Source organism: Glycine soja, chromosome 2, assembly GCF_004193775.1.
Source record: "Glycine soja cultivar W05 chromosome 2, ASM419377v2, whole genome shotgun sequence".
Lineage (NCBI taxonomy): Eukaryota > Viridiplantae > Streptophyta > Magnoliopsida > Fabales > Fabaceae > Glycine > Glycine soja.
In genome coordinates, this window is record NC_041003.1 from 45,086,323 (window position 1) to 45,099,018 (window position 12,696).

General features: G+C 33.2%; 2 protein-coding genes across 2 annotated transcripts; one reads left to right on the plus strand and one right to left on the minus strand.

The window, feature by feature from the left end:
• Positions 1-739: 739 nt before the first annotated feature.
• LOC114397718 (autophagy protein 5-like) lies at positions 740-7,811 on the minus strand. The gene is made up of 8 exons (XM_028359903.1): positions 7,621-7,811; positions 7,379-7,503; positions 7,217-7,283; positions 6,295-6,384; positions 4,965-5,052; positions 2,645-2,788; positions 2,026-2,157; positions 740-1,244 (listed from the first exon to the last, which is right to left on the minus strand). The coding sequence occupies exons 1-8, from the start codon at positions 7,720-7,722 to the stop codon at positions 940-942; spliced, it is 1,053 nt and encodes a 350-aa protein (XP_028215704.1). The 5' UTR covers positions 7,723-7,811; the 3' UTR covers positions 740-939.
• A 2,363-nt stretch (positions 7,812-10,174) lies between these two features.
• Positions 10,175-12,241, plus strand: LOC114397727. The gene has a single exon (XM_028359914.1). The coding sequence runs from the start codon at positions 10,674-10,676 to the stop codon at positions 11,796-11,798; it is 1,125 nt and encodes a 374-aa protein (XP_028215715.1). The 5' UTR covers positions 10,175-10,673; the 3' UTR covers positions 11,799-12,241.
• Positions 12,242-12,696: the final 455 nt, after the last annotated feature.

Here is a 12,696-nt window from a genome sequence, read left to right on the forward strand (position 1 = left end):
TATAATTAGATTAAATCTTTGGAAATTACACGATGCCTACAATGTTCTTAGTTTAGTACTTCACAATGTTGCAACAATCTTGTAAGTGTCAATTTCTGTGTTTTGGTTTCAACAGCCTTTAGTGTGAGGTGTCACTGAAGTTTGCTGAGGGGTGGGAAAGGACGTAGTATCAAATGGCCGGCCGAATGACACGTATTCATATATATATATATATATATATATATATTATTGACGATGAATCCAAACTGTGATTTGTCCTCAACCTACAACTTTTCTTCATTCTTTAGATTTTTAAGTGAATACATATTACTTAAATTTTGTACAAGTAGCTGGTTCAATATTAAAATTCCCATGAATTATTTTATGCTTTAATATAAATTTTGAGGCTTTAAAAATAACAATGAATAGGCCTGTGCTATTTTTTTAAATTTTTTTGTGGATATTACACCATTAAACTCCAGCCTATCTATTACCCACAATCGAACCGTGCTGTTAAACCAAACAGCTTAAACGTTTCAATCTCGGCCACATCAAATTCAATCAATAACACAAAAATGTGTTCAAAAGAGTAATATTTAGCATTCCTTTCGCATAATAATTGATCAGCTATTAAAAAATAACGACATCTTTTGCTTAATTACAGAACAAATGGACAAACCAAAATTTTATGCAAACACCTTTCAACCAAGTACCAACTCACTGACGGAAAGGAAAATTCAGAACTGAAACATAGCCAAAATTATGGCAGGGAAACGGTATCCTTGATTGGATTTGAAAAATAATCATCTGTCAACATTTATTACATTTGGAAGTGGGAAATAGCAATCGAATCATGAAATGAATATATGATATGAAATCGTTCTGTACATATATGTACAAAAGAATTGCACCTTCTGATTTTTCTAGTAAAATGTATGTCCAAGATAACTAAATTTATCCCTATTGTACAGCATTGGCCTTTGAAACTTTTAAGCAAACACACATATGAAGAAAATACTCGGGATTCATCAAGTTGTTAACCACCCAAGAGAAAGGTATGTCTAAAATTGGTTCTATTCCTTGAATGCGTACAAGTTTGATTTCAGCAATCTCAAGTGTGTTGCAACATGACCCTGGATCAGATGAACTTTCTCCCTCTTCTCCACTTTGGTTAATGTTTGCATCTCCATCAGTTACAAAGGAATTTTCCAGGAAAAACTCGGGCAATATTCTTTTAACCGCATCATTTAAGCTAAAATATTTACCTGCATGCAACAGATGTATGCATCTCATTCAGTTAAAATTGTGGGAAAGTAAAGATGATGCTAAGAATAAAATCATTTATATTAATTGTAAGCAATTTAAGTAGAGGCAAAGGAAGAGGAAAGGAAGCACCGACACTTCAAAATAGTAGCCATACCCATGCCATACACACATTAAGAGTAGCTGGCATTTTACAATTTCACTTTCATGCTTTGAACTTTTATGTCACTAAAGAAGAAAAATATTACAATAACAAGATAAATAAGCATTTTATTTATGTCTAGAATGATTCACGCTAACTTTATCATTTTTTTTTTTCAATTTAGGTTTAACTGTACTTTTGGTCCTATACTATACCGATGTGCCTTTTTTTTCCTCCCATAATTTTATACTCAAATTATTTCTCCTAATTCTTTTAAATTCTTCGATAATTCTTCCTAAAACTTTCCATTTCTCATTTTCCTCTCAAAATCTCCATGAATTAAATCAATCAAACCACTTTAATCCCCTTTCACTCAAAACTCACCAAGAAAAACATCATATTTCACCCAATATTAAAAAGAAAAAACATCATTTTAAACATGACTGTTTTCTTTCCCTGTTGCCCTCCATTCCATCCTTCATAAAACTATGGCTGATTTCTGCCCAGACACCATTGACAACATGATGACTATACTATTCACTTTACCATATGCAACTTCCCATACAAGGAAAAAAAGACAGTCATGGAAAACAATCAATTTAAAAGTTACAAAGTATGATTCTCTACAAGAAATGACTTACCATCTTCCTTATAAATCTCAACAGGTCGATTGATATATGAGACTTTGTCCCAATTATCAATTTGTGGAGCATCTTCAAAATCATCAAACTCCTCATTGACAGTCCACAGATATAAACGAACAGGAATCCTACCTAACAAAAGATAGATATTAACCACAAAAAATAGGCTTATCAAGAAGCATTGGTATACATGCTCATTGTCAACAAATAGATATTTATACAGTATTACAGTTTTAAGTACAATTAGAAAGTAAAGATAAAAATAAGAAGAAAATAATCAAGTAAAACAAATAGCCTCTGTAATAGCTCTCGGCCTTTACACATGATCACACCATACAGATATCCTTTTTAAAAGGGCAAGCTGAGAGCCCACAAGGCACTCAGAATTGGTTAAATGCACTAAAATGTTTAAGAGATCCATAAGGAGGAAAGCTCCTTGCCCGTGCTAGGAATTTTGAATTTAAAGATAATAAGATTATAAGAATAATCTTAATCTTTATAGATAAAAGAAGGAAATGTTATCAAAAAGAAAGGACAGGGAGGTCATGAAATCGTCTATAAAAGAAGAGGAAAAAAACAGCAAGCCAAATTGGCACAAAAACTAGTTAATATTGCTTACCAGTTTTCAATTGTCCAGTAACATCAGTATCCCCTGTACTTTGTGAAGATTTAACCAAGACTGAACTAACATTTTCCATATATTCATCTTCAAAAGTTCCAAGCTTAAGCTTAGATGCCACCCGTCGATAAGTTTCAAAGTTACCTGCAATGCAAATGAGTATTGACAAAAGTTCAAGATCAGAGGGCAACAAAACAAATTCTCCATAAATTACCAATGGCAGATGCAACCCTTGTTTTTTCTGGATCTTAATGTTGAATTATATTTTGACTATCTTATCTTTTATGAATGTTAAGAGTCAAATAGTATAAATTCAAATTTGAGATTGGTTATATATTGTGCAAGTGCAACTGGCTTTTGGAATTGTATGTTCACCTGTGTGTTTTAAATGTTTGTTGCCCAAAATAAAAACAGAGGAACAAAATAATTTGGTTATCTCAAACAACTGTTTCTACTATAGGAAAGGTCCCGTATGTCTCTCCTTAAGACCCTTAAAAATGACAACATTTTAATCTTTATGTGTGTCAATAAAGATAGGGTATGTTTGATTTGCTAAAAGATGAAGGACAGAACAGCACAAAAACACTTGCCCTACGTTTGATTTTAAAAGTTGTGATGGGATAGCACAAAAGAAAAAATGAAGTACTGGACAGAATGTAAAGAGGTCAAATTATCCCTTTTTCCTCAATGTTGTAACCCACTCCCTTAACTCCCACACTGATAACTGGACCATAACACAAGTGAAACTGCACAAATGATATGTCAACACTCAAAAAATTCAACAGCAATGGCTTGCTCATTTTTTTCCAGTGGGTATCAGAATTATATAAACAATTATATATGATACAATTATATAAACATTCATTGTAATATTAAGAAATATATTAAACAATAATTTATTAAATTATAATGTGCGATATTATATAATGAGAAAAGCTACGAACACACTCTTTTGGACAGTCAACACACTATCATTGGTTGAAATTTATTGGAAACCACAATTTTGAGAGTCTCGCGTCTCTTATTTAATGAATCTCTCCCCTGATTGTTGTAGATTTCAATGAATTCTAACTAATAGGAGAGTGTGGATAGTGTGTTCCTAGCACTTCTCATTATCTATTATATAATATAATAAAACAATGAACATAAAAAATAACTAAATGATAACTATTAAAATAATTAAAAAATACTTAAATTTTATCTTGTGCCTTTTCATAATTCAAAATAAACACTATATAGCACAAAGGGTATTATAGTAAAATTCACATAGTTCTTTTTGAAATTTATACACATCAACAACACAGCACCAAATTTCCTATGTCCTACATCAATCACCAATTCACCATTCACCAAACAATAGGCAAAATGAAAACTTTTACTGTAACTCAATTACTTGTTTTGTGCTGTTTTTTCTGTCCTGTCCCTCAATTGCATCAAACACACCCAAAATGTTAGAGATGAGGTGCCTGAGTTTCACAAGTCAAGTGAAGCTTGACTAAGGGCTATCCCAAACAAACCAACCTCAAGCTTGATAAATGGCAGCTTCAGGTTTAATTCTAATCTAACCCAGATTGCATTCGTGACCCTATCTAGATTCATGAAAATTACTAAGCTAGGGTTGGACAGCCTCATTCACAGCCAGAAGAAAAATGAAGGGAATAAGTATGCATGCAACCATCCATTGGTAGGGTAAGGCTATTAAAAATGACTAATATTCCGTCATGTTTACTACTTATGGAATGAATATGAAGCTTTCTTGCGAACAAACTTCACAACAGAAATTTATCAACAACCTTGCTAACATCATATTGACTTGCCACCAAAATAACAATGGGGCCTTCTAATCTGCACACTATCAGCAGACAAACAAGAGTAGGTCAGTAACTCAACACAGTCACCTCTATTTTAAAAACAATTGCACTATATATAATAGGAACTGATCTTAAATGTAGAGAAACAGGTAAAGAACTTGAAATCGTATTGATATTCTCTCTTATGCTGATTCTGAATCAATGTTATGGTAGAAATAGATATCAGGCTTCAAAGAGAATTACAAATGTAGTCTCGCTCTCTCTCCAATCCCACCAATTAACTATCAATAACAAAAACCAACTCAGGCCCTACATGTTTATGTTTATCCTATTTTGCTTAACATTCACCTGCTAACAATCTGTTTGATTGAAATAAGTAAAAATCCTATCCTCCTCCTCCTCCCAACACCTGGGTGAGGACATTTTAGAGATCGAATATAAAATCACTCAAGGGCATCCCAAAGAGAAACAGAATACCAGATTTCATAACAAGTAATTAGCAACGGTACCATTTAAAACAGAGCCCCAGAGCTCCACCTGATCAGTTTGAGACATGTTCATCACATTTTTGCTATTCCCATTTATTACATATGCAGCCTGCAGTAAAATCAAAATCCAGTTAATGACAGTGAACACAAGATCGTTTAACATCTCACATGTATTGCCATTGGAATTTGGTATAAGTTTTCACAGAAGTTAATTCTAAAACAGGCATGAGGGCCATAAAGTTGAATGCAATATCCCACTTCCCTACTTGGAGTCCTACACCACCTAATTTGGCCAGAACACCCACTGCTCTACAAGATAGTGCACTAACTGGTGCTTTCTTTTGGATTCCAGTCTAATTTACAAATTAAGGTTTGGTAGCAAAACCTTAATGTGAAATAAGAAAGTTGTGGATAGTTAGAAAAGGCCCACAACATGGAGGGTTTATTCTAGAAGGAAGGAGAAAGGCATTGTGGAGAGCCAGTTAGCTGAAGTTGAAAGTAGAGGGAAGGAAGATCACGTCAGAAAAGGGAAATTTAGTAAGCAGAGTGGAGAATAAGGGGTTTGTTATGGGAAATCATAGTTTATTAGGCATTTTGCTGAGCAGAGAATATTTTCAATGAGGAGCTTAGGCTCTGGTTTCTTTCTTACACTTCTATAATAGTTCTTGAGCTCGCTTTCAATTCAATAAAATTCATCTTATTCAGATTTTTGTTTTCTGGATTCCCATCACCTAAGCATATTATTACTAAATTACTAATCTTACTCTTACCTACTACTAAGCTCAAAGATGTCTTCCCTTACCATATCATTACTAATTTTATCATAGATGCAGTAGTAAATAATATCAGTTGTTCCAAGATATGGAAGACCTGAAAACATCATAGATTCCATTTGAGAACTCCTTATCTGAAAGAAGTAGTAGGTTCTAGCTAGGATATTCCACAAAACCCATCAATCCATTAACTTTTTATTATTAAAGCACATTTTATAGCAGCCAAACATCACATTAACTTGGTCCATAAGCTTCACTTCTGTCCAGCAAACCACCATTACCTTAACACATCCTCAATAAGTCTTCAATTTAACCAAGTTCCACAACTGTTATCCATCCAAAACCATAACCCTAGCTCTTGACATCATAGTTTCATTACTATCCTATACCAATAAACCATGTAACAGACTCAGATGAGATGTGTATAAAGATTCATATAAGCAAATACCAGTAAATGCATATAATTCAGTGCATAAGCATCTTCTTTGAAAAGTTGAACAGGCATGAGACATCATATTATAAATCAGACAAGTACCATCATAAACATGGGCATACACAGAAGAAATCACATAACTGACCTCTTTCAGTGAGTTAATAAAGCTCCACTTTACACTGTCTTCACCTTCACAGGGAAGCAATACAATACTAGGATATCCTCTAAAGTGTACCTACAAAATTAGGCTACAGAGATTGAATATTGTTGCACGTGCAAAGATTATTTTTGTCAGGGCCACTAAAAAGTTTGTAGTAAATCAGTCCTAATTTCTACAAGCACTCTTATTTTTAATTCTATTTGCTTCCCCTAGTTCAGGAACTTTCTTAGTTTCTTGTTATTAAACACCACCAAGCAGGTAGAGATGAAGTGGGAGTGGGAAGAAATCCAAAAGGTAGCCTTCATAGAACATAGAGCTACATTCATATGATATTCAAAGAATTTAATTTCTATCCAGAGTCTGTAAAACACTAAAACATTTTACAGACATCAAATAGGAATTCCCCTATTGTCACGGCATCCTATTTATAAATATGACGAGGTAGCAGGCTGAATTCCTACTCGATGCTAGAGTGAAAAATAACTACACTAATGGTACATATGAATTAAACTCTATTCAAATTTTGGAATAAATTACAAAGGCTTTATGTTAAGAGAAAACAGATACTAACACTATAAAACAGTTTTACATTGTCATCCAATCACAATCTAACCACCACCTATAGTAAGTTTGATTTGACGACTTTTACAATAATTACCTTAAAAGTCATATCAATAGTAAATTTTTATTGGTTGACGGTGTAAAAAAATTTACCCTGGACCGTACACAATCATTAAACTCTAGTGTTAAACTGCTTCATGCAACTAATATCTAAAGAGCCAATTCCTAGCAGACAATATAAAGAGCGCAAAAAAGATGAAATTTCAACAGTAAAGCATTCTTCCATCCCAAGAAAAATCAAGAATTGACTAAAAAGGAAATGGAGACAGAATCTGAAAGTCGTTACAGTTAAATTCCACGGCCTCTCTGGCTCCACGCACAAAAGATCAAAAAGAACTCCAGTAGGTATATACCTGCACGAGGCACAACAAAAACCAAAACAGTTAGTGTAAATGCGACAATTGAAAAAACCGCGAGAATGCATTGTTAAATTGTATGACACACACACCACTTGAGAGGGAGGCCTTTGTACTCAAACCAAATGGTGTCGACTCCAGGGGGAAGCGTGGTGCTGAACTGAGGCTTCAAGAGCGAAATCAGCAAAGGTAAGTACCCTATCCGAGGTGCCAACACCTGAAACCGAAATATAAATTGAAAAGTAACGATTAATTAACTGATTAACAAACTTTTAGGTAGAAAAAAGAAAACCCTATGGGAAAACGAAGTTAGAGTGTAGCGTGAGAAGAATACGAGAGCGGGTGGAGGAGGAGGGAGAGTGGTGACTTCGGATTCGTGGAGGTGAATCTGGAGAGGAATGGCCCCTTTCCAAACCTGCTTCTGCGCTTCACTCATCTCTTCCAGATCTCTTTCTCTCTCAGTTTCTGCAGTCTTATACCTTCATTAACTGCGCTTCTTCTTTCACTCTTCCCACAAAGTCGCTCAGCTTCATTGTTTTTTTTTAAATATAATGTGTTTATAAATTAATCTACCTCTCCAAAAATTTATATTTAATTTTTGAATTTACAAAAAGTATAATAATGATAAATTAATTCTAAACTTTATAATTTAATTTTAAATTGATATTTAAAAAATATCATTTATTATTAAATTAGTTATTGAATATTTAAAATATAAAATATATCACAAATTTAATAAAAAATAATAATCTATCACATATTTTTCTACATTTAAAATTAAATTTGTATTTCTGATTGTTGAAGGATTAATTTATCAGCTTATTATCACATTTTTGGACAAATTTCACTATGTACTCTTGTGTTTTTTTTCAAGTATTAGTTTGTTACTTTCTTTCCTACTTGCACAATTATCTTTTTACAACAAAATTTTAGAATTTCTTTACAATTATTAAATAATAAATAGATAGAAAAAAATATAAATTAAAACGGAAGAAAAAACAGTACGAATATAAGAATAAAATAAAAATAAATATTAAATGATGCAGATAATGTGATGGGAAGAAAACACAGTATAATTATGAAAATTGTAATTCTTATTTTGTTTAATGTTTTTGAATCTGATAAATAAACTTAAAAATATTTTTCGGATCAGAATTGGTGAGTCCAATGTTAGATGATTGGACCTATGACTTTTTTGTTTTGGGAGTCAAGTATTTGTTTAATCTTGTCTCGATATTCATAATAATCTTCAAAATAGTATAAGTCGAGAATTTTCATTTTTAAAATTATTATTGATCTATAATTTTATGGGAAGTTAATTTCTTTTTATTTTCATTATATATATATATATATAAAATTAAAATCACAGTAACTAAAAAGCTTGATCCATATAAATTTAAAAATTAATTCAAGGAATTATTATAACATTTGAATATATCCATTTTTTTTATTTTTGTGTAGAGAGAAAAAAAAAGTATCATGTAGTTAAAACGGAGGAGAATCTAAGGAGGTGTTTGGTTTGGCTATTTTTTGTTTTCATTTTCACTGAAAATAAAAAATGGTGATGAAAATGTGTTTGGTTGAATTTTTTAAAATATTTTTAGTGAAAATGAAAACAGAAAACAATCAGAAAATGAAAACGATAAAATTTTGTTTTCAGTTAAAAAAAAACCTAATTTTGGGTAAAATAAAAATGCGATGACAAGGAATATAATTTTAAGCAAATCTAAATATACAAAAAAGACAAAAAGTCAATATATCATAAATTTTTTAATATTTTCATTTCCTAAAAACAGAAAATAAGAAGTCAAATCAAACATATTTTCATAATTCTAATATTTTAAAAATGAAAACAGTTGTCAGAAAATGAAAACAGAAAATGAAAATGCAAATCAAACACACTTTAATATTCTCCATGTTGAAATTATGTCTCTTCTTGTTGGCATTCATCTTTGTTGAGAAACTAGATTTAAGAGGCTTATTTGTTTCTCTTACTCCAGAAAATTATTTCTTTGGTTAAAAAGGTGGTGTTTGTGTTATCATCATGATGTCAATGAGCTACAAAACTATGTGCAATTGCATGGTTAAAGATTGGTTTATTACCTTAACCATACATTCCAGGAAGAAAAAAAATTGTGCAGATGCCCTAAGATGGGTGCTAAAAGTGTTGATAGTTTTTTTGTTCTCCACCAATTTCCATTGAAGTTAAACTTGTTGCTTCAAGCGGATGCTATGAGAGTCTCCTAAGATGTAATTTGTTTTGTTTTTTCTTTCCAATTTTTATTTTCTCTTGTAAGAAAAAAAAAAAACTAGGTCACACATGAGTGAAATTTAAGTTATAATAAAATGTATACTTTTCCTTTCTTCATATGCTAAGCTTTCATTGGTTAACATGTAATTAGAAAAATGAGAAAATTAGTTTACAAATTGAAATTGAGAAAGATTTTTATGCTATTATTTAAGATTTTAATGCTCATATATTATTAGTATAAACATTTTGTTAGCATTAAATAATCATAAATTATTAGTAAGATGACTTATAAGATAATTATTAAGGTAATTTATGATTGAATAATAATATAAAATTATGGTTTATTGTACATGTAGATTATTTTCTCATTATTTAATTACAAATTTATATATATATAATAAATTTATTAATTTTTATTATAATTATTTTTTTATGAAAATTGTAATATAATCATGTTAAAATTATATTTAACTATTTTTAGGAAAAAACAGTGGATTCCTAAAAAAAGAAAAAACCGTGGATAGAAATTAGGTAATATTTCCGTAAAAATAAAAAATAAAAAGTAATATCAGTGGATAGTTAATACACATCTTAAATGCTTGAAAAAAAAAAAAAGAAGCTTTTTATCCTTATTGTTAGTGGCAAGTGGCAAGGCACCTGCAACTCTGCAAGACCTTTGTGTAACACAAAAACAAATCAAACCCATACACCGTAAAAAACCGCACTCGTGGACCAAAAGACCAGATGCAACCGAAATGACACACGACACTCACAATCATCGGCACCAGTTTTTGCATCCGATGGTACCGTGTTGTTGTTGTGTGTAAGCAAATTCCAATTCTCGCACCCATGTTCGCATTTTACTCCTCGAATTGAAATCTCGCTTCTGCAGTTATCACGTTCCCATCACCCTCAACAACAACAACAACAAAAAAAAAAACGAAATTACCTTCAAATTCTTCAATCCCAAGCCATTCACGAACCCCCCACCAACTTTCTCTCCGACCCTTTTCCCAAGTCGGAGAAAAGTTTTGTTTTTTCCTCAGATCTCACGTTTTCCTCTTCGTTTTCCTTCACGGGTCGTGTCAAAAAAAAAAAAAAACCTTATGTGAGAGTTTCAAAGGGATCTTGGGGCAATGTTAGGTGCGGTTCAGTTGGGGTTATTAGCAGCATGTGTGGTTCTCTTTGTGCCTATGGGCATGGCAGGGTGGCACTTGAGTCGCAACAAGGTTCTCTTCTTCAGTGGCGCACTTTTCATAACTCTCGCAGTTGGTGTTCATCTCACACCTTATTTCCCTTCGGTCTCTGATTTCGTCACATCGGTTTCCTCGTCTTCCGTTAACGTTGTCGTGGACGATCGCGATTTGTGTGTTTCCTTGCTTCACGATATTGTCTGGGAGGTGAGACCAAGAAGGGTGTTTGACTTTGAGTTAAATAATAACAACAACAATTCCGTGAATTACGACAAGTCTTGGTCTTGGAAGAGATCGGGTTCCGTGGAGTCGTGTGAGTTTCAGAGGCTTAAACGGCACGACGTTTCGGTTTTGCTTAATGGGTCTTGGGTTGTGGTCGCTGGAGACTCGCAAGCTCGAATCTTTACGTTGTCTTTGCTGAGTTTGGTTCTGGACTCGGAGGGTATGGAATCTGTTAAAGGGTCATTGTTCAAGAGGCACAGTGATTATCACACTGTGGTTGATGAGATTGGGATGAAGTTGGATTTCATGTGGGCACCTTATGTAACCAATTTGACTAGTTTGGTTGCTGGGTTTAAGAGGAATCGCGTTTATCCCGATCTTTTGGTGATGGGTTCTGGATTGTGGCACATGCTGCACTTCACCAATGCTTCGGATTATGGTTTCTCTTTGGGGGTTTTGAGGAGTTCAGTGAATTCATTGCTGCCGGTGTCATCGGAATTTGGCAACGATGAGGCAGATGTGGCGGTTTCTGCATCGGTCAGATCTCCGTCTCCGCACTTGTTTTGGCTGGGGATGCCAACTTTGGTGAACTCAATGTTGAACACGAATGAGAAGAGGGAGAAGATGACTGATCTAATGTGGGGAGAATATGAAAGAGAGGTTCAGGGAAGTGGCATGTTGAGGCAATTTGGTGGTCCACTTCAACTGGTGGATATAGGGTCATTGAGTTGGACTTGTGGGATCAAGTGTACAGATGATGGGATGCATTATGATGGTGTTGTTTATGAGGCTGGGGTTCAGATTATGTTGAATGCATTGCTTATTGAATCTCATCAGAGGCTATGAAGTTTGTAGCATTGGTGTGGTTGCCCTCTTAGAATGTGCTCAGCTCAGCTTCCCTCTGAAGGGGGATTGTATACGGTAGGACTCTCCAACGATTTTGATTAATAGAAGTTGAGTTCTTCCATCATATAGCTTGCAAATTTTTGCCTGGTTTCTTCCCAGGCATTAGATTCAGTTAGTTTTAGAGTGATTATTATTGTTATAGTATACCACATTTGAAATTCTTTTCTGTTTCTTTCTTTCTTTTACTGTTCCATTGTATGCTAACAACTCATGTATTATTAGTCACGAGAATTGCTGTACAAACAGTTCACACATGCTTTTAACCACAATTTAATTTGCATTCATTTCTGAGTTCTTTATATGAATATCCTTTAGGCTGACTAGAATGTAGTGGCATGTTGATGTACTATGATTTCTGTTTGATACTTTCTTTTCCTGGATCATTCTTTGTGAGATATTTTCTTGTGGGGTAGATTAATTGATTGTTGAGCCTTGAGATCAACCATGAAACCATTGTTTGTTTTATTCTTCGTTGATTATTATTATCAATAGGAAGCCGTTTAATGTTTTTCCCTTTGACAAATAAAAATTTTGTTGACATAAGTAGATCACCTCAGGTCTTAACAGGTCCATGTTTCATTTGGCATTAGTTTGATGGTAAGCAACCATCATTCTGATATGATGTCAGAATTCCGAAGCACTTTACACCTTTTGTTGCCTGAGTGTATAAATTATCAATGAACGAAATTATTGGTGAAAATTTTAGTGACCATTCATTTGTTTATTAAGGTATCATACAACAAAAGTTTTGATTTTGCATTTTAAAGCAAGTATGAACGTAACTAGCCTTGTTTAATATGAATAGGACTTCTAGATGGCTTATGCCTATCAATAGAGC

Coding starts and splice junctions, on each gene's coding strand:
- LOC114397718 (XM_028359903.1), bottom strand. CDS start 7,722: ATGAGTGAAGCGCAGAAGCAGGTTTGGAAAGGGGCCATTCCTCTCCAG. Junction 5,053..6,294: donor TTATTAACTCACTGAAAGAG/GTCAGTTATGTG, acceptor ATTTTACTGCAG/GCTGCATATGTAATAAATGG. Junction 2,789..4,964: donor CTGGGGCTCTGTTTTAAATG/GTACCGTTGCTA, acceptor TTTGCATTGCAG/GTAACTTTGAAACTTATCGA.
- LOC114397727 (XM_028359914.1), top strand. CDS start 10,674: ATGTTAGGTGCGGTTCAGTTGGGGTTATTAGCAGCATGTGTGGTTCTC.